The sequence below is a fragment of the Maylandia zebra genome, linkage group LG22 (assembly GCF_041146795.1).
Source record: "Maylandia zebra isolate NMK-2024a linkage group LG22, Mzebra_GT3a, whole genome shotgun sequence".
In the NCBI taxonomy this organism is placed as follows: Eukaryota; Metazoa; Chordata; class Actinopteri; order Cichliformes; family Cichlidae; genus Maylandia; species Maylandia zebra.
The window spans coordinates 1,675,355-1,693,156 of record NC_135187.1 but is presented as its reverse complement, the minus strand read 5'-3'; the positions used below and the strand labels follow the sequence as shown (position 1 = coordinate 1,693,156).

The 17,802-nt window shown below is 47.6% G+C and overlaps 2 protein-coding genes across 6 annotated transcripts in view; both read right to left on the bottom strand.

The window, feature by feature from the left end:
* Nucleotides 1–775: 775 nt before the first annotated feature.
* LOC101472130 (ATPase family AAA domain-containing protein 2) lies at nt 776–14,730 on the bottom strand. Of its 5 annotated transcripts, XM_024798372.2 has the most exons (28): nt 14,356–14,730; nt 13,561–13,649; nt 13,277–13,305; nt 12,691–12,775; nt 12,282–12,354; nt 10,779–10,857; nt 10,572–10,697; nt 10,333–10,399; nt 9,757–9,828; nt 9,499–9,607; nt 9,244–9,359; nt 8,615–8,789; nt 8,255–8,343; nt 7,926–8,085; nt 7,586–7,676; nt 7,178–7,492; nt 7,001–7,103; nt 6,496–6,682; nt 6,100–6,285; nt 5,867–6,002; nt 5,585–5,781; nt 4,693–4,852; nt 4,224–4,346; nt 4,062–4,133; nt 2,687–3,145; nt 1,909–2,030; nt 1,140–1,268; nt 776–990 (listed from the first exon to the last, which is right to left on the bottom strand). In XM_024798372.2, exons 1-28 carry the CDS (start codon nt 14,491–14,493, stop codon nt 958–960), a joined length of 3,720 nt encoding a protein of 1,239 aa, XP_024654140.2. In that variant the 5' UTR covers nt 14,494–14,730; the 3' UTR covers nt 776–957. The 5 variants fall into 5 exon arrangements, 3 of the variants coding, with proteins under 3 accessions (XP_024654140.2, XP_024654142.1, XP_024654141.2); XM_024798374.2 differs by lacking the exon at nt 2,687–3,145; XM_024798373.2 differs by lacking the exons at nt 13,561–13,649; nt 14,356–14,730 and adding an exon at nt 13,400–13,542.
* Nucleotides 14,731–15,319: 589 nt separating this feature from the next.
* LOC101471861 (H-2 class I histocompatibility antigen, Q10 alpha chain) overlaps nt 15,320–17,802 on the bottom strand; it is a 113,269-nt gene continuing 110,786 nt past the window's right edge. Inside the window, exons 6-8 of the mRNA XM_076879014.1 lie at nt 17,010–17,276; nt 16,768–16,854; nt 15,320–16,109 (exon numbers count right to left, since the gene is read on the bottom strand). Of these exons, the coding sequence (XP_076735129.1) occupies nt 16,093–16,109; nt 16,768–16,854; nt 17,010–17,276 (371 nt within the window). The 3' untranslated portion in view covers nt 15,320–16,092. The remainder of the gene's footprint in view (nt 16,110–16,767; nt 16,855–17,009; nt 17,277–17,802) is intronic.

Below are 17,802 nucleotides of genomic sequence, written 5' to 3'. Positions count from 1 at the left end.
TGGTTACCCGTCTAGGTGCACCCCGCCTCTCGCCCTGCGGTAGCCGGCACAGGCTCCAGCCCTGGGTGGTGTTTTCTTCCAAGTAAAAACAATAAGTTTGTTTTACAGCGTTTCATATTCTGGGATGTGTTCAGTCAAAATAAAAGTACGCGCAAGCGCAATGTAGATGAAAGGAAACTAAGAAAATATATTTAAATGAAAGCTAATGACGATCAGTTATCAGCACTCAGCTCACCGTGGCATCGAAAAACCACTAACAATGTATAAAAAGACTTTATTTTGAAGAAAGCGGAAGCGTCTGTCAGCGTGCTGAGGTCAGTGTGTGACATTAATTATTTTTTATTTTTTAAATATATACACACATATAGGAGCATGGAGGGCACGAGCAGAGCCTTTGTGGTTACGTCACATGGCTGCGCTGCGACTTTCAGAGTAAAAGTACCATCACACACACACACACAGGAGAGAAAATCCACCATCATACACTGAACTCTAGCCTTACTTACAAATCACTAATATCATTTATTTTATTTAATACTAACGGATTCATGTGAGAAACTGAAAGAAGCTCTTTGAGTCTGAAGCCCTTGAAACTGTTTCCAGCTCTCTGTAAACACTCAGATACTAACGTTTCCCACATCTGCATTTCTGTCAACTCTTCTGAGGCCTGTGACTCCAGCTGCATGTTTTCATGGTTTTATTCTGTGGTTTCGTGCTGGAGTCGCATGTGCAGGCTTTCAGCGGTCAGCTGAACAGGAAACAGACGGCGGCTTCATTCACGCTCACAGAGACTTTATTAAAGCGACATCAGACAAACAGCATGGAGATAAACATGGTATTACTGTTTGAAAAGCACTGCGATAAAGCACACCTGAGAGGAGAAACTGAACGATTCCTGACGAATGAACGACGCGTTTGTTTGAACACTGAGGTTTATTGAAGTCGAGCTGCTGGAGGTCAGGAGAATCGATCGATTTCTGTCTTCATTTCCTGGAAAGCAAAAGTGAGAAAACTGAAAATGTGCTGTTGGTGTCTGTGCGCTGCAGGCTGGAGGCTGGTACCTGATAAAGTAGCTACTGTAATCAGTTATTTATACTGAGGTCACATGAGCACCCTCTGGGTCTCTGTGGGCGTCGTACCTGCAGCAGCTCTGCCTTGTTGCAGTTGTCTCTGTGTCGGTAGATGCACTGAGCGAGCCGGGCGTAAAGCTTCTCCAGTGGCTCCACCTCTGCGCCATCCGTCTTCGCCACGGCTCTCCTCAGGAGCTCCTGGAAAACAGAAACCAGTTTGAGGTGGTGCCTGCAGAGGCCCGTGGGGCCCACGGCCCCTGCTTTATTCATTACTGGCTGCTGGGGTGGGGGAGGGGATGCTGTGCGACTTCCTGTTTGTTTCCGGTCTGAAAGCAGCTCTTCAACCGTTGGTGCTGCAGACTGAAGATGTGAGCAGACTGCTTCCTCCAGTCAGACGTGAGCAGATTCCTTCATGTTCAGCTTCCTGACGACTCGCTGAGAGCAGACGGAGACGATGAAGAGCTTCCTCCTCATCGTAAAAGGACAAACTCAAGGCGTCTGACCGGTAAAGCAGGACAGCCGCAGCTTCTTGTTCCTCATGTTTGTCAAGTATACTTCACTCTGTATGTAAACTCAGACGGACCATCCAGGTATGAAGAGTGAAACGAAGCTGGACATGTAAATCTGCAGTTACGTTAACAGCCAGCAGGGGGCTCCAGCTGTGTCTGTGACCTTGTTAAGTTTGCGTTGATGGGTTTACGGTCACACTGAGTACAGTGTGAAGGTTATTCTCTTCACGCTGATCCAGGATCTGCTCACTGATGAACGCTGGCTCTAATGAACACAGCGTCATGTTTTATTCAGTCTGAGCCCCTTAAAGAGGCGAGCTGGGACTCACCTTCAGTTTGCTGCGATCGACGATCAGCGGTGGAGTTTCTTCCTGCTGCTCCGGCCTGTCCCGACTCAACACCTGCTCCAAAGCCGCCTTGTTGGCCCTCGACTCAGACTGTTCGCTCTTCTCTGAGGAGGAAGACAAGCAGAGGAAGAGGGCATTACCCTGCAGTGCCTTCCACAAACAGCCAACTCTATGCCTTCACAGCTGGAATCAACCAGGTTATGGCAAAAAGAAATGACTGTGGAGTTTTCAGCTAACAGTAGACATCATTTCCTTTGGGATTAATATTCTGATTTGTTAGAAAGCTGCAACACACACACACAGCAGCCGTGTTATTGGTCAGATAATTTAAAAAACACCACTCAGCGCCGCGTCAGAGGAACTGCAGTGTTCTCATACCTGGAGGCGGAAGCTAACAGGTCAGGTCTGATTGGCGTGATGCAGCCATCAGATTTACAGATGCAAAGCTCCGCTGTGTGTGTGTGTGTGTGTGTGTGTGTGTGTGTGTGTGTGTGTGTGTGTGTGTGTGTGGGGTATTTACAGTGTGTGCTGAACCACAGAGCCGCGTTAGCGCTCCTGCAGTGCGTTTCATTCAGACTAAAGCAGCCGGCTCTGACACCTCACACGCTCCTCCTGCTCGATGCCCGGAGCGCTGCGGAGCCTCGTAGCGTGAAGCGGCGGCCTGTAGAAGCTCGATCGGCAGCGGCTGCGCTCTGAAGCGGTCCAGTGAGTCGGTTAGTACAGCGAGGCGCTCGCACTGCTCGTGCTCACGCGCACAGACCTAAGCTGTCCGCGGTCTGGCCGTTCAGCACGGTCTCCGGGCCTGGGAGGGTCTTTGATGAGCGGGTTCGACGCACGCCTACAGGTACGCCATCAGCCAGCTGGCGATGAACCGGCTCGGTGTGGCGGTGATACCCGTTCGTGAGGACTCCGTTGTGGGATCTTGTGATGCGGTTTGGGGTGCGATGGAACCCACTCAGGCCGCCGTCACTGCTCTCTGATGGGCTGGACGAGCCAGCACCAGCAGACCCGTTCACCGCTCGCCGTCCAGCAGCTCTGACCTCCCCCGCACTCGACTCAGAGCTGAACTTACTGGACATGGAGGAGAGGGAGGTGAAGGAGGAAGAGGAGGAGGATGGGACTGGTGGCTCCTCCTCCTTCTTCTTCTTCTTAGGTTTCTTAATGACGCCGGTGCTCCACTTGGACTTTCGGGGCCGTCTGTAACGTTTCTTCTTACGAGCTGGAAAACAGAAGTGGGGGTGGGGGTGGAGCAGGGAGGAGGAAGAGTAAAGGTCATTAGAGAGAAAGGTCACTTCTCGTCCTCTCTGCCTCTTCCTGTCCTCGCCTGCCCTGCGGCTCTCACGTTTGAGCAAACACTGTGGCTTCCTGCTCTCGCTGCTTTCGCTTTCACTGAGACGTTTTTAAAAGCAGCTTTTTGCTGCAGCAGCTGAAAGAAGCGCCAAGCTCTCTGTTCATCAGACGTTTCACAGCGTGAGACGAACCCGGAGCCTCAGTCCTGCTGCGAGTCTGTGAATCCATCGTTAACATGACGACTTCTCTTTTACTCTCATTTGATCTAAAAGCTGCTCTGAGGAGGCGATCCCAAAGAAAAAACACATTTCTGTAGATCCACAGACGAGGAGAATCAGCTCGCTGGCTGACAGACGACTTTAAAACTGATTCATTACTTGAGGTTTTTATAAAGTTTGATGGTTACAATCTTATAAAATCGACTGTTTTTGTGATTTAAATGTCATCTTTTTGGCATTTTGTGAAAGCAGCTGAGTTTTGAGAACTTCTGAAGAATATTTTTGGAGTAGCCTGATGTCCTAATGTTTGGTACGCGAGTCCAGACTCTGAAACAGGAAGTGAAACTGGTGCACTCATCAACTGTCACTTCTCTCTCACGGACCAATTAAAAGTAGGGGCGGGGCTTATCAGCACTACTAACAGTGGCTGAGGAGAACCTGACGGGGGGTTGACGGCTCACTGGTGCACACGCTGACGGTGATCAGACCTGATGTGATGTCTGCTGGTTTGCTCTCACGTCACTCATATTTCTAACAGTTTTGTTAAGCAGCTGCTGACGTCTGTGACTAACAGTGCGCAGAGACTCTGAGCCGCCCCGTGCTGTTTCAGTTCAGGGGTGAACTTACGTTGGAGAGTGTTTCTGGAGAACGCCGAGCTGCAGACGCCATCGGCCTCCTGCGAGTTGGCCACCATCAGAGCTGTCACCAAAATAAAAGTCTTAATATAAAGTTTGACAGTACACTGTTAGCAGCAGCTGGATGAGGCGTGAACATCTGGCTGAGTTTCACCTCTGTGGATGCGCGACTCTCTGATCTCCTCGCAGACTTTCTCGAAGTCTTCGTCCAGCTCGTCTCTGATGATGGCGCGGACCGTGTCCTTCAGGGCGCACGCTCGGTGACGGATGTTGCGATCTGGCACACACGCACACACACACACACACACACACACACACACACACACACACAGTAAAACAAACAGGTTTTTTATCACCTCTCCACAGGTGAGTCCAGCTGAGAAATCTGCTTCTGTTTAGTTCGTCTCTCCTCAAACAGACGCAGACAAACAGAAAAGGATTTTTTTCCCCCCCACCCAACAGCTGAACTTATAGCCCCGCCCATTGTGGAAATGTTTCCACCTGGAGACGCCTGCTCCGTCTTTCTCATACAGACAGCAGAAGAAGAAGAAACTTAAGAAAAGGAAGGAGACTGTGGGGCAGAGGACAAACTAAGAGAACGGTCACGGGTGACGTCGTCTCACCCATGGGGTCGCTGTCCGGGTTGTACTCCAGAGCGTTCTTCCAGATGAAGTCAGCGTCCGCCATGAACTCGCCGACGGTGACGTACTTGTGCTGGTCGATGTTGGTGAGCAGGGTGGAGAGGTCCATGGGCTTCTTAATCACCATCAGATAGTCGGGGACCTGGAGGAGAGGAAGGAGGGTTTCTGCTGTTGGTGTTTGGTTTGGCCACTCGGGGGCAGCAGAGAAATACTCTGGGCTGATTCACAGATCGAACAGGCGAGAGCGGCAGCGTTGTTTCCGTTTTATAAACCCCTGGTTGGCCTTCCCCTGACACCAATGAGCCAATCAACAGTCAGAACAGGAAACAGGCCAATCATGATGTCATGCACGGTGTCGGCGTGTGGCTGCGGTCTGACGTGATTGTAGTAAACATTTCTGACGTTTGCTCCGCGTGCTGATGGGAAACTAAAATCTGATTTAGTGAATGCTGAATGTGTGGATTTGTTCCAACATTCTATTCAATTTTATCTATACATCACTAAATCACAGTTGCCTCAAGGTGCTTTATCTGGTAAGATACAAACCCTACAATAATATAAAGAAAACAGAACAGCCCACAGTCAGGCGACCTCATGAGCAAGCACTGTGGCGACAGCGGGAAGGAAAAACTCCCTTTTAACAGGAAGAAACCTCCGACAGAACCGGGCTCAGCTAAGACGACTGCTGACCCGTGAGTCTGGTCTTGCCATCTGACCTCATCAACCTGCACTGAATCTGCTGCACGCTTTTTAATAACATGTACGGCGTGGAGCTGGGAGGAAGGCGTGAACTGATCCGATTCCGTTTGTTTAATTATTCACGACCTTAAAACTGAGCGGCAGATGTCGGCGTGTCTTTCTCTCAAACTCTCACCTCCTCGATGTCGACCGGTTTGGTGAAGGCTTTGAAGCGGCGGTCCAGAGACAGGCGCTCGGTGATGTTTCGCAGGAAGAGACGGAGCTCTCGCAGCACGTCCTCCTCCTGCTCCTCCAGGCGGAGGTGCTCTTGCGCCGACATTTTGCGAGGAGGCGGCGGTGGAGCTAGGGGGAGGACCTCCATTGCCTGAGATACTGAGAGAAGAGGAGGAGGAAAGAGTGAGCGATCTATCACACTCTGGGCTTAACAACCACAGCATGAAGGCGGAGTCACACACACATGTTTTTCTCTTAGAGGGAGGGGCCTCGGCCGCCTGGTTCAGAATGAGATCCTGGAAGAAGCTGGTCCTCTCCTGCTGGGTGGGAACTCTGAGGACGTAGACCTCCCCGTAGTCCTCCCGAAACAGGCTCTGGATCTGGGAGCAGCACAGCATCGAAGATAAAAACCTGTAAAACCTCCACGCACAGGGACACAGCTGAGGGACAAAGGAAAGATAAAGCTTCAGTCCTCACCTCTGGGTCCAGCTGCTGGAAGGACACGCTGCAGGTGGCGAGGAGGAGGATGGGGGAGAAGGACGGGATGCTGCCCAGCAGGCTGAGGAAGGATGCCCTCAGTGCCGGCCCCGCAGTGTCCCACCACTGCTGGATGTGCGGTATGTAGAGGATGCTGGGAGACGTCCGCTTGGCCTCACAGAACACCTGATCAGGGGAAAGGTCAAAGTTCACATCCTGAGACTGTCCGGCACAGACAGGCTGCTTTAAATAATTAAAAACATTACAGAGTCAGAAAGAACCACAGAGCCGCCTGTTAACACTTCTAAAATGATTAAATGAAGTTTTTATGAAGTGTGTTTGTGTTTGTGTGCACATGCGTGTCGACCTGTAGATGCACATGTCTGGAGGAGTCACCTGTGCACAGGCTTCCTCTGGCGAGGTGCTGCTGACACCAAACAGCACCGCTGAGTCCAGGCTGTGGACGGTGAAACGCTCCAAAGCGTGCAGGATGGCGGGGGCCAGGTGGGAGGTTTGACCAGCGCCAGGACGACCTGCCAGCAAGATCCTGGGGCGGTGAGACGTCGGCTGTTTGACGGCACTCCTACAGGTCGGGGGAGAGGATCAGAGAATGCAGCGTGGGGGAGATAATCGATGAGAGCACGCAGTGTTTATAGAGGCCATCCCTGCTTTCTACATGACCAGTTGAACACATAAATCACGTACATGTATAAGTCATACCTGCGATACTGCAACGCAGTGTTTGCTGCGGCACCTTTACTGCACTTTAACACACAGAATCTAACCTCGGATCACAGGAATCAGTGAAAATGTGGCGCTTTGACCCAGCTTTAGACTCGGCTTCTGTTACCATGGTGATTCACTTCATAGTCACGCCCCTCAGGTGTGGATAAAGGCTCACCTGAAGAAGTGCAGGAAGGTTTTGTTCTTGGAGGGTTTGGAGATGCTGGGGCCCTCGTCTTCGTCAAACATCAGAGTGTCATCGACGATATCCGAGGTCAGGTCTGACACAGGAAACAGGAAGTTTGTAAACAGGAAGTGATGTGTAGACACAGCAGAACTTTGGCCTCTGGCTCACCTGGTTCCCTCTTCCTCTTCATGCCCTCCTCAGCGTGTGGAAACATCCTCTGCAGGGCATTGAGGATTTCTTGCAGGGCGCCGCCTAGAAGCAGGTGGACCACAGGGGACAGCGGTTTGGCCGGGGAGGCGGCAGAGCGGTGCGAGGTGGGCGACATCTTCTTCAGGGCTGCTGCAAAGTCGCAGCTGCTGACGGCGATGGAGGAGACGTCCAGCAGGAGCTTCTGGGACGTGCCGTAGATCTGCGGGTAGCGTCGGCGCAGAGCGCACAATGCCGCCTCGGTGCACACCGCCCTGATATCAGCGCCGCAGTAACCTGAGAGCGACAGAGGCTCAGGAAGTCAGGTTACCAATAAAAAAATAACTACATTTTCCTGAGACAAAAAAAAGCTGCTGCCATTTTTCTCACCGACACATTTTTCTGACAGTTCATCGAGAAAGTCTTCAGACGGAGGAGGTTTCCACTGCCGAGTGTGGATCTTCAGAATGTCTTTACGAGCCTGAAACACACACACACACCTAAATTAAGGTCCCTGCTGCAGTTCCTCTGATGTCCAGCAGAGGCGGCCTCCGACTCCCACAGTAAAACTTTACAGCGGAAACAAACACGTTTACATCCTGATCCTGAAACAATCACTTCCCTTCATCACAACCGTGCTGGTAGATTTTTTAACACCAGCCCACACTGACACTGCAGAGATTATGGATGCAGCTGAAAATATATAAAATCTAATAAAGTAAAGAGTCACCTCTCTGTCGGGAAGGCCGAACAGGAACTCGCGGTCAAAGCGCCCGGGCCGCCGCAGCGCAGGGTCGATGGAGTCGAGCCGGTTTGTGGCTCCGATCACGACGACCTCCCCTCGACTGTCGAGCCCGTCCATCAGAGCGAGGAGCGTCGACACGATGGAGCTGCGAGGATTTCCATTTATTTAGTCTGGCACACGTTTCCTTTGTGTCAGGAATAACTTTACAAACGTTTACAAACAATCTACAGCGGCGGCGGCGCCTCTGACCCGTTACACTGAACCTCAAACTCTGACACCGCTGAGGTGACACGTGTGGAGAAGCTGAAACTGACCTGTGGATCTGGTCCTGCCTGCTGGATCGGACCGGAGCCAGACCGTCGATCTCATCGAAGAAGATGATGGACGGACGCATCCGATACGCCTGAGTACCCCACACCCACACACACCCACACACACTTTAAACCTGTTCACGATGAATTAAATGAATTTAAATTCACAGGGTTTGTTTAACGAGTTTGATTTCAAAGTTTCTAACACAGACACTGTCAGAGTATTAAAGTGCTGCTGACACAAACGGATGTATGCAGATATCGGTCACAGCGTCTGCTCAGAAGCAGCTTCTCTCTGCTCAGACTCATTAAACTCACTCAAATCATATTTCCTGCTTCAGTATGACTCAGGTGAACGTTTACCTGCTCAAACAGCAGCCGCAGCTGCCGCTCTGACTCGCCCACCCACTTGCTGAGGACGTCGGCTCCCTTCCTCATGAAGAAGGACACCTTCCTGTTGCCGTGGCTACACTCGTTGGCCAACGCCCGTGCAACCAGCGTCTTCCCCGTCCCGGGAGGGCCGTAAAACAGACACCCTCTGCAGAGAGACGCAGGTGGAGCGTGTTCACTGTGTAATCCGTCTTAAAAACATGAAGTCCAACCTTTGACCTCGGCCCACTCACATCATTCAGTCTCATGCTTCCTCTGAGCTGCAGTCTCAGCAGGACTCAGTAACTACTACAGCACACATTTACCTTTGTGAGAAGGTAAACTCATCATGTCCCTGCATCAAGCATCACTCACCTCTGAAGGTTTCTTTATATATTTAGAATCTGGGGTACACAAGCGTGTATTCATATCTTTGTGGGGACCAAATATAGAAAGTTTACTATACTTGTGGGGACCAAAATTCTGGTACCAAAGAGTTTGAAGGGATTTTAGTCTCAGGGTTACAGTTAGGTTAAAGTTAGGGTAAGAGGCTAGGGAACGCATGACGTCTATTAGACGTCCCCACAAGACATGAATACCTGACGTGTGTGTGTGTGTGTCACCTGGGAGGCTGAATCTTGAAGTTGTCAAAGACCTCAGGGTAGAGAAGGGGGAAGACGACCATCTCCTTCAGAGCTGAGATGTGACCTGACAGACCCCCAATACTGTCAAAACCCACCTGAGGAAGGAAGGAAGGAAGGAAAGGATGGATATAACAGGATCAGGTGGAGAACAAAACAACACAATGAGAAGATTTTTCTGTGAATCATGTGTAAAACACGAGGTCACAGGAGAACATATCTAAGGTTTAATCTCACAGATTGGTCGATGGCCATGGGATCGATGTCCGCCAGGCCCGCTCCTGCAGCCATCTTGTCGTTGCGGGTTTCCAAAAGGTTGCCGGTACGCAGGCTGAGTGGGAGACAGCTGAGAGCGAGAGACAAGTCTCAGTAAGACAGGCAGCAATCCACATCTAATCTACTCCATACGCCTCGTGCTTCACAGTTAAAAGCATTGATGATGGACGATGTATCAGGAAGTGGTTTGATGATCCAATCAGATTGGCTGTCTCTGACCTGTCAGGGGCCTCCTCCTCTTCATCATCAGAGTCTTCATCAGATTGTTTGGACCAGGCGCTCTTAGTGGGTCTGCAGGAAGAAACAGAGACCTGAGTGTGACGGATGAAGGTGAAGCATCCAACAGGTGAAGTTTTGGTGATGATGATAAGATCTGTTATTCCTGTAGTGAAGGCGGTGATTTTACATCACCCACCTCTGCACTGTGTTTGTGCTGCTGGAGCATTTTTAATGACATCAGCTGACCAACAGCATGGCTGCTGAGGTTACAGCACTAACAGGGCTGAGCTCCAGTTTGGTGAAATCGTAGGACTTTAAAAGCAAGTTTGTAAAGGTTTTAAAAGCCAGTGATGTCACAGTTTAGACGTCAGTCTATGGTGGCCCCTCAGGATCAAACAGATACAGGAACATTTGTGAGGGAAAATTAATAAAAACAAGAATGCAGAAAAAGTGTGACTTGAGTTTTCGAGGGTTTAGCCTGTGTAGCCAACCTGCTTCAGACTACATCATACTTCAGCGTTCAGCTGTGTCCTGCTTTATTTGAAGGAGAGAGGAAAGGCGTGTCCACGCTCTGACCTGAAGGCTGCTCTGCGGGTCATGTTCGCTCCGGAGGCGCTGACCGGGAAGGTTCCTCTCAGGACGTCTAATCGATACCAGAGAAAACAAAATCATCAGAGCTGGAGCTTCAGTACGTTTCAAGTGTGTGGTTTTATTTTTCTCCTGAAGAACCCGTTGTTCACCGATTTGTAGTCTTTTAGGGTTTTTATTGTATTACTCAGCATGTACAGACGGCGTGTTTGGAGCGGCGTACTGACCGCTGGTCGGGCCTTGGTACAGCGACGAGGCTCGGCTCAGTTTGGCATCAACGTTGTGGCCGACGCTGCAGTTGCTGTCTTCATCTGCTGTTACGGCCTTCCTGCTGTCCTCGTCAAAGCCCGCCCCTGGAGACACCAGAGAAGACGTTTTTACCACCACGTCTCCCTCTCGTCATCATTCCTCTGCTCCTAACCATCTGCACTGACCTCGGCTGTCCTCGCTGTCGCTGAGCTCTCCTCGCAGTGGGACTGGTGTTTTACTCCTCTGGGCTTTAGAGTAGATCTTCTGCAAATGTATCAGTTATTAGGTGTGTAACGATCAGTTAATCATCCCTGTGTTTATCCAAGTAATGCATCTGATTAAAGTGACCAACGTGACAACGAGGGATGGGACTGTTTTTGGACATTTCACAGATCAGTTAACTCGTTACTGAGGAACATTTCAGAACCGCTAATATAAACGCAAACTCCCACTGTGGACACAGAGCTGTGGGCCTGTGTGATGTCACAGCTCTGACAACTCAGACATTACACAGATCCATGAGTAGAAGAAAACTTGACCAAACTCAGAGTTTCAGGCAAGCTTTTGGTTCACTGGGATTACTGCACATACAGACTCATTATTAGAAACCTGACTGATGTGAACATCCACGGCTGGGACAGAAGATCTGCGAGCCTGCTGTTGTTCTCTGACAGGATGTAAAGCACACGCCACACTTCACACACTCTGATTACAAACGTCTCAACGACTCTCATTGTTTTACTCATTCAGAGCAGCAGAAACTCCATGTGAGGAGGAAATATGAACATGTGGACACAAAATAAGGGCTGGTGCTTGTCGGCTGCTTTCCAATATGGTGCCAGCTGATATAGACGCTGCCCCCTCCCCACAAGCCGCGAGCAGTGGGAGGGGGGCTGGGTGCAGCCGGGTCCACCGCCCTCATAAAGACCTGATAAGAGAGGCAGCGCCCACCGAGACGGCGGCCTCAGCTGAGGGTTTACAGCTGACTCGGGATGTAAACAAACTCTCAGCGTTGATTATCAGCGTAAAAACATAAACACAGCTCCTAACAACAAAACACGACACAGCTCCACGGCAACAGTGACGCCAGAAAGCGCACACACGCGTGTGCCTTTATAAACACTGCAGCTGCCTTAGATGTTTGTGTTGCAGTGCAGTCTGGGTAATGATGCCAAAAGGTTAGGGTGAGGGAAACATGTCAGTGTTTTCTATTTGATCCTTAAAGAAAGAAAAAGACTCAAGACTGTTTGTGATGATGGAGACGATCACAGACGACCACAGTTACTGACCCCAGAACAGCTGGTGACCAGCGCACAGCTGTCTGTATCTGAGCAGACTGTTTGGGCCGATGTCACTCCTGGTCAACGGGGTCGTGACCTTTGATGACCTCTGACTTGTGGCAGAAAATACTTGACACAGCGTCTGGTTTGAGTCCTCGCTTATACAGATCAGCATCTGTGAGCTCTTTAATTACAGTACTGTGCTGACCCTCGTTTCTTTAAAAGTCTGAAAAAGGTTTTCTTTGTCACTCATTTTCAGTCCAGTCCTTCTACCCGAGCGTGTCCAGAGGAATGATTTTGCCTGTAATGACTGAGAACTGAACAGAGAGACGTTTCTTTGTGCAAACAGGCAGGATAAATACTTATAAATACTTATAGTCACTGATCCAGTCTAACGGCTCCACTCACTCCTTCCTTGTTGTTACTGAGCCGCCTCTTCTTCTTCATGCTGTCCATCCTGTTCAGGACCGACCTGGCGGCGCTGCAGAGAGAACAGCGTGGACGTCACCAGGATTCAATCTACCGTATTATCACAATCGTACAGGTTTGTGGCATAAAGATCAGTGCAAACACGGCGGACGGCCACTCTGAGCTGCTCAGGTTAAACTTCAGACTTTTAATGTATCAAAGACATCTGTGAATCCCAGCAGGGACGATCAAACACAGAGCTGTTGTTCTGTGTGCTTCTTTCTTTGGCTGTCTCAGTGTTAACAATCAAAGTGTCATTGATGGCATCATAACCTGAACTCATCTCAGTTTCTACGTCACTGCTTTTACTGCACATCCATCACCTCACATGTCAGGAGGATTTTCTTACTTGGTGCTGATGCCGTCGAACATGTTGGAGGCCTCGTACCTGCTCGTCACTTTGGTCAGCCTCGTGCTTCTCCTCAGCCGGCCGCCTGACACGCACGCACGCGCGCGCGCGCGCACACACACACACACACACACACACACACACACACACACACACACGGGGGAGATACTACAACCTTTAATTCCTGAGCTCGTGTTTCCAGCTGATGCTGGACTGTTTTACATTAAGAGGTGTTTCTAATGTTGTGTCCAATGCATCTTCAATATGAAGTCATAATATTAGAGACGTGCAGGTACACAGCACTGATGGGTAAAACCACCACTGAAGCTCAGCATATTTTAAATACATATTAAAACCATTTCCCCTCATAAACATATAAAATATCAGGACTTTGAATGATGCTCTTACATAAATAAATATTCAGAGAAATGTTTTGTTCTGCAGCTGGAAAAATAATGGACCACTTTGTGGTCTTGCGCTGTTCCTGTGTGAGATGTTTTCCTGTCTTTGTGTGTAAAGTTTAATAAAGTGCACAGTGTAAACTCTGAGACTTTTCACGTCTTCCTGTTAGCGTTGTTTTTCTCACCTGAACGCTTCTGGAGCCGCTGAGATTTCCTGCCAACACAAAACCAACGTCAGTGACAGTAAAATGAAAGATTCACGTCACACACTGACTCCTGAACCACAGTTAGAGCCGGTTTAAAAGCACCGTTCACATCTGTGTCCTGTGGCCTGCAGTTGGATTGTTTCTGAGCGCAGTTCCTCCTGCACGCTGACACAGGTGCCATGATGAAATGTAATCGCCCAGCTCATCATTTTAGCTCTGAGCATGCTCAGTAAAACAGCTTTAACTGGTGACTTTTGTCTGACCTGATGACGCTTCCTGCTGCTTTCTCATCTTCATCCTCGGGTGTTTCGGAATCGGTGAGGTTCTGCTCCTCATCCTCAGATTTACATACCTGAGGAAGATGTGAGAGGTCGGGTCACTCGCACTCATTTGGAGGCGCCTACAGCACTACAAGTGATACACGCGTGATCACAGACATTTACACTCAGTGAGCTTCACACGACTGCAGCTAAAGACCAGAGGGGTATTTTACACCTGTCACATGACCAGGGAGCCTGCTGCACCATGTGACCTTACAGTGGTTTACATGAGGCCGATGTAAAGTTAAGAAAAACAAAACAAGCGGCTGATCTCAGAATAAACTAGTAAAATATCTGCAGCGTAATTAAAAAACGTTTAGTTTCCGATTTAAACCCGAACACTAATGAAAATATCTGGAAGGTTTTTTAAAAAAAATATTTATAATAATAATGATAAAAATACGGTTACTTTTCTTTGAGATGTAATTTATACATTTGTTTTTTTTAACGCATTTCTTTACATTTCGTTCTCAGAGACTAAACTTCGCTCTCACTCGGCGGCCATCTTTAAACACAGGGTTTTTATTTATTACCGGACTTTTACTAAAGCTCGTTAAAGCAGCGAGTGAGACCAGGAGGAAACTCCAACTGTTTACTGATTTTTACCAAAATAAGTTTAAAAAGCTGCCCCCGGTCCTCTCCCGGTCAGTTTAACGTTTTCCTCCCTCCGGTTAAACTGACGGTCATTTAAACGTCGCCGTGAGTTGAACCTTACACACCGAACACGGACACACTCACATCGGACCGTCCGGACTCTTGAATCCGGGGAGCGTTCTTCCTCCTCCGGGTCTTTATCTCAGATCGTGCCGGGGTCCCGGTGCTCGTGCTCGGCCCGTTTCTCCGGTCCGCGTCCCCTCTGCCTCGGAGCGTCACCATGGTAACGACGCAGGCATAAGCTAACGAGATTAGCCTTAACGACAAAAATAAAGAAGAAGCTCCGAAGAAACTCAGACCTCCGAGTGTCCGCCGGCTGTTTGTTCCCGAAGAGCGTCTCCGACTGTGGAGGCTCAGCTGAAGCTGCAACGCACCCAAACACGAGCTCGATAAGCCGACAGACCGCACAGCTGCACCGCTGTGGTTCAAACGCGAGGGTTCTGCCGCCGCCTGCTGACGTCACGCCGTAATGCACGTGGTGCGTAAACTGTTGATAATAATAATAATAATAATATAAATAATAATATAGATGATTTCAACGCTCTGTCCTGTCAGCGGCTGACTCTCAGAAGGATCGATCTGCGGCTGTTTGCTTTATCAGTGAAGATAATTAATTATTTTAGTGAATAGAAATCCACTTTCTCCCCCCCGTCCTCAAACAACCAGTAATAATGGTTAAATTAAGAAATCTACTTGGAGCCTTAAGTTTTCAATTAAAATAAATCCCATCGAGTATCTCAAAGTACAGAACTGTGCAGCTAAAGTGATGCCACTTTATCAGCCACATAAATTAATTCAAAAGATGAACTCATGTCATTTTTCATGCTTCATATTGTCTTTCATTTTCCTACTTAAACACTCAGTACAGACACTCACTAAAATCTTTTTCTCTTTGCTTTCCTGAAAACTTCCCTCCAATGGGACTGCAGTGGTGATTCCTTTGTTTGTCCAACCAAACATCCAACAATTTAAAATCTACAAGCCACTGCTGCACTGTGGTGGTATTTTGTATGCAGGCAAAAGAAGTCAAATGTCCAAAACCTGAAAGTTGCGTTTTATGGTTTATTTATCCAGTTTGGCAAACAATAACAAAGATCCATTTCTGATGCTTAGTGCGGCTTCTCCTGTTTTGATAAAAAAACAAAAACCATAGGCCCTCCCCAGTGCATGCTGGTCCTATACCAGTCTCTTAATTTATAGAAAAAATGGCCCCACAGTTCTTCCTGACTGACTTAATAAGATAAACAACAAAACAAAACAAAAACATGATGCAAGTATTAACCTACAAATAAAACGTGTAAATAACAAAAGATATAAGTTAACCAACAACAAACTTTAACAAATTTCAAAATAATAAAAATAAAGAACAAATCGCTCCAACAAGGACTGCATGAAATTCTCCATCCATCCTTTTCTGGACACACGCTGCTCATGTGGTCAGTTTGCAGGGCTCACTTGAAATTACACCAGGAAACACAATAATAATGAAACAAGACTTATGAACAAACTGAGATAATTTTATTAAAATACATAAAATTCACCTCTGACCTCATGTGACGTTCACTGTGACTGAGGTTCAGCTTAAAGAGGAACGTTTTAAAAACTCATTTCAAAGAACCTCATTTCAATGCTGACTCATCAGTTTCTTGATCTGTAAAATGCATTAAAAGGAAAATATTCCACTTTTAAAAAAGCAAAAACAAAACATACTTAATGCTCTGCATTAAGTATGTTTTGGTAAATCTGGTGTTGTGTGTAGATCTGATGGAGACTTCAGGGCTTCACAGGACTCAGCGTCTCCAGCATACAGCTGTCAGCGACTCAGGTGTCAGTATAGTCTGCAGGGACAAGCAACTGTTTTATTTCATATTTCTTATGTTCAGCAAAACTAAAAATGTCTCCAATAAAACAAATATTTTGCTAAAATATATGTTGTACATTTTCTCTTAATTTTCTAACATATCTCTTATTCCCAGTTCTTGCTGACCCCTGTGCTGCAGTAATGTGAATTTCCCCAGTGTGGCTTTAATAAAGTCTGTGTCTAAATAATGAAGGTTTAAAAAAAATAACTGTTTAGACTGACGCTGTCTAAAACACATTTCATGTGCTCTGTGTTTGTCCTTCGATGTGCGCCGCAATACTGGTCCAGCATGTAACATTTGGCATTTTCCCCATAAGAAAAACAACAAATTGTTTATTTATTTGTATTACATCTGCGTGTGAAACACGTTTAACCTTTAACACACTGGCACCAGCTACATACAGGGGAGTGTTACAAGATGAAGTAAGTTTGGTAAGACATTCATCCGGATCATTTTGGACACAACTGTAAATGTAAATATCTCAATGTTTCGACCACATTAAACTTTGATACTTCCAAAATGAGATTGCTTGTTTCATTTTCACTTCCTGCCGACTTAGTTTCATTCTCTGCATATCCGACCTGCTCCAGTTTTGTTGATACTTCAGTGCTGCTATAACAGGAGCGTTACAGACCTGGGTCGGTGGTGTAGTACTCCAGATTATGGATCTCTGTCCACCTCCGCTGGACTTCTGATGGTCCTCTCCAGGGCAATGCACAGTCTGAGTAGAACAATATTAGATGAATTTCCAGCTTTATAAATAATAGATAAATTATGCAAAACACCAAAATTTCACAGTGAAACTCAAGCCCTCAATACATTAACTGACACAGCCCTAAGCAACAACAGGTCTGAAAACACAGAAAACTTTCTTACCGAAGTCATGCTTAATGTTCTGGTTCTTATAAATGACTTCATAGCTGTACTTAGACTTGTCATCCTTTGAAATCTCCACATGGGCTCTTATCTCCAAGGTGCCGTCTTTATTTGTCTCAGTGTCTGATCTCATCAGACCCTTCTCTTCAGTTACAGTCTCCCCGTTACGCTTGATCTCCACGTCGATGGCTCCCTGGCCTCTGGCGATGCATGTCAAGAGGATTTTTTCACCGTCCTTCGAATTCTGTGCATACGCCTCATCTTCAGCTGGAAGGAGAAAATGTAAAATGATGTAGGGGAGACCGGGGATAGTTGTAACGTGGGTCAGTTGTAACACTTCCAATTTCTCCAATCAGGGCTAAGTTTCAAATGATGTGACTCATCCTGTGCATGCCTAATTCAGTTCTGCTATCACACGTGAAAAATCAGCACATTTTGTCAAAAACAGACAATTTAACACCAAAAAAAGTAATTTGTATGCCAAAAAGTAAGTTTTTCTACTTTATTTCAATGTTTAATAGCATTATCTGCTTTGCAGTTAAACTCATCAAACTTAAATTATGTTATTTGTATGTCTATGGGGATATATTCTGTGTAGGTCTTTAGTGCTAATGTTTTAGCCGTTGGCTGTAATGTTAGCTAGTTCATGGCTATAGGAGTCTGGGTCAGTTGTAACAGCAACAGTCTGGGTTAGTTGTAACAATAATGCAGATGTTACCACACTTTTACTTTAACTTATATTAAACAAGTTGGGGCAACGACATCAGCAGAGAGAGGTTCACTGGTCGCTTTT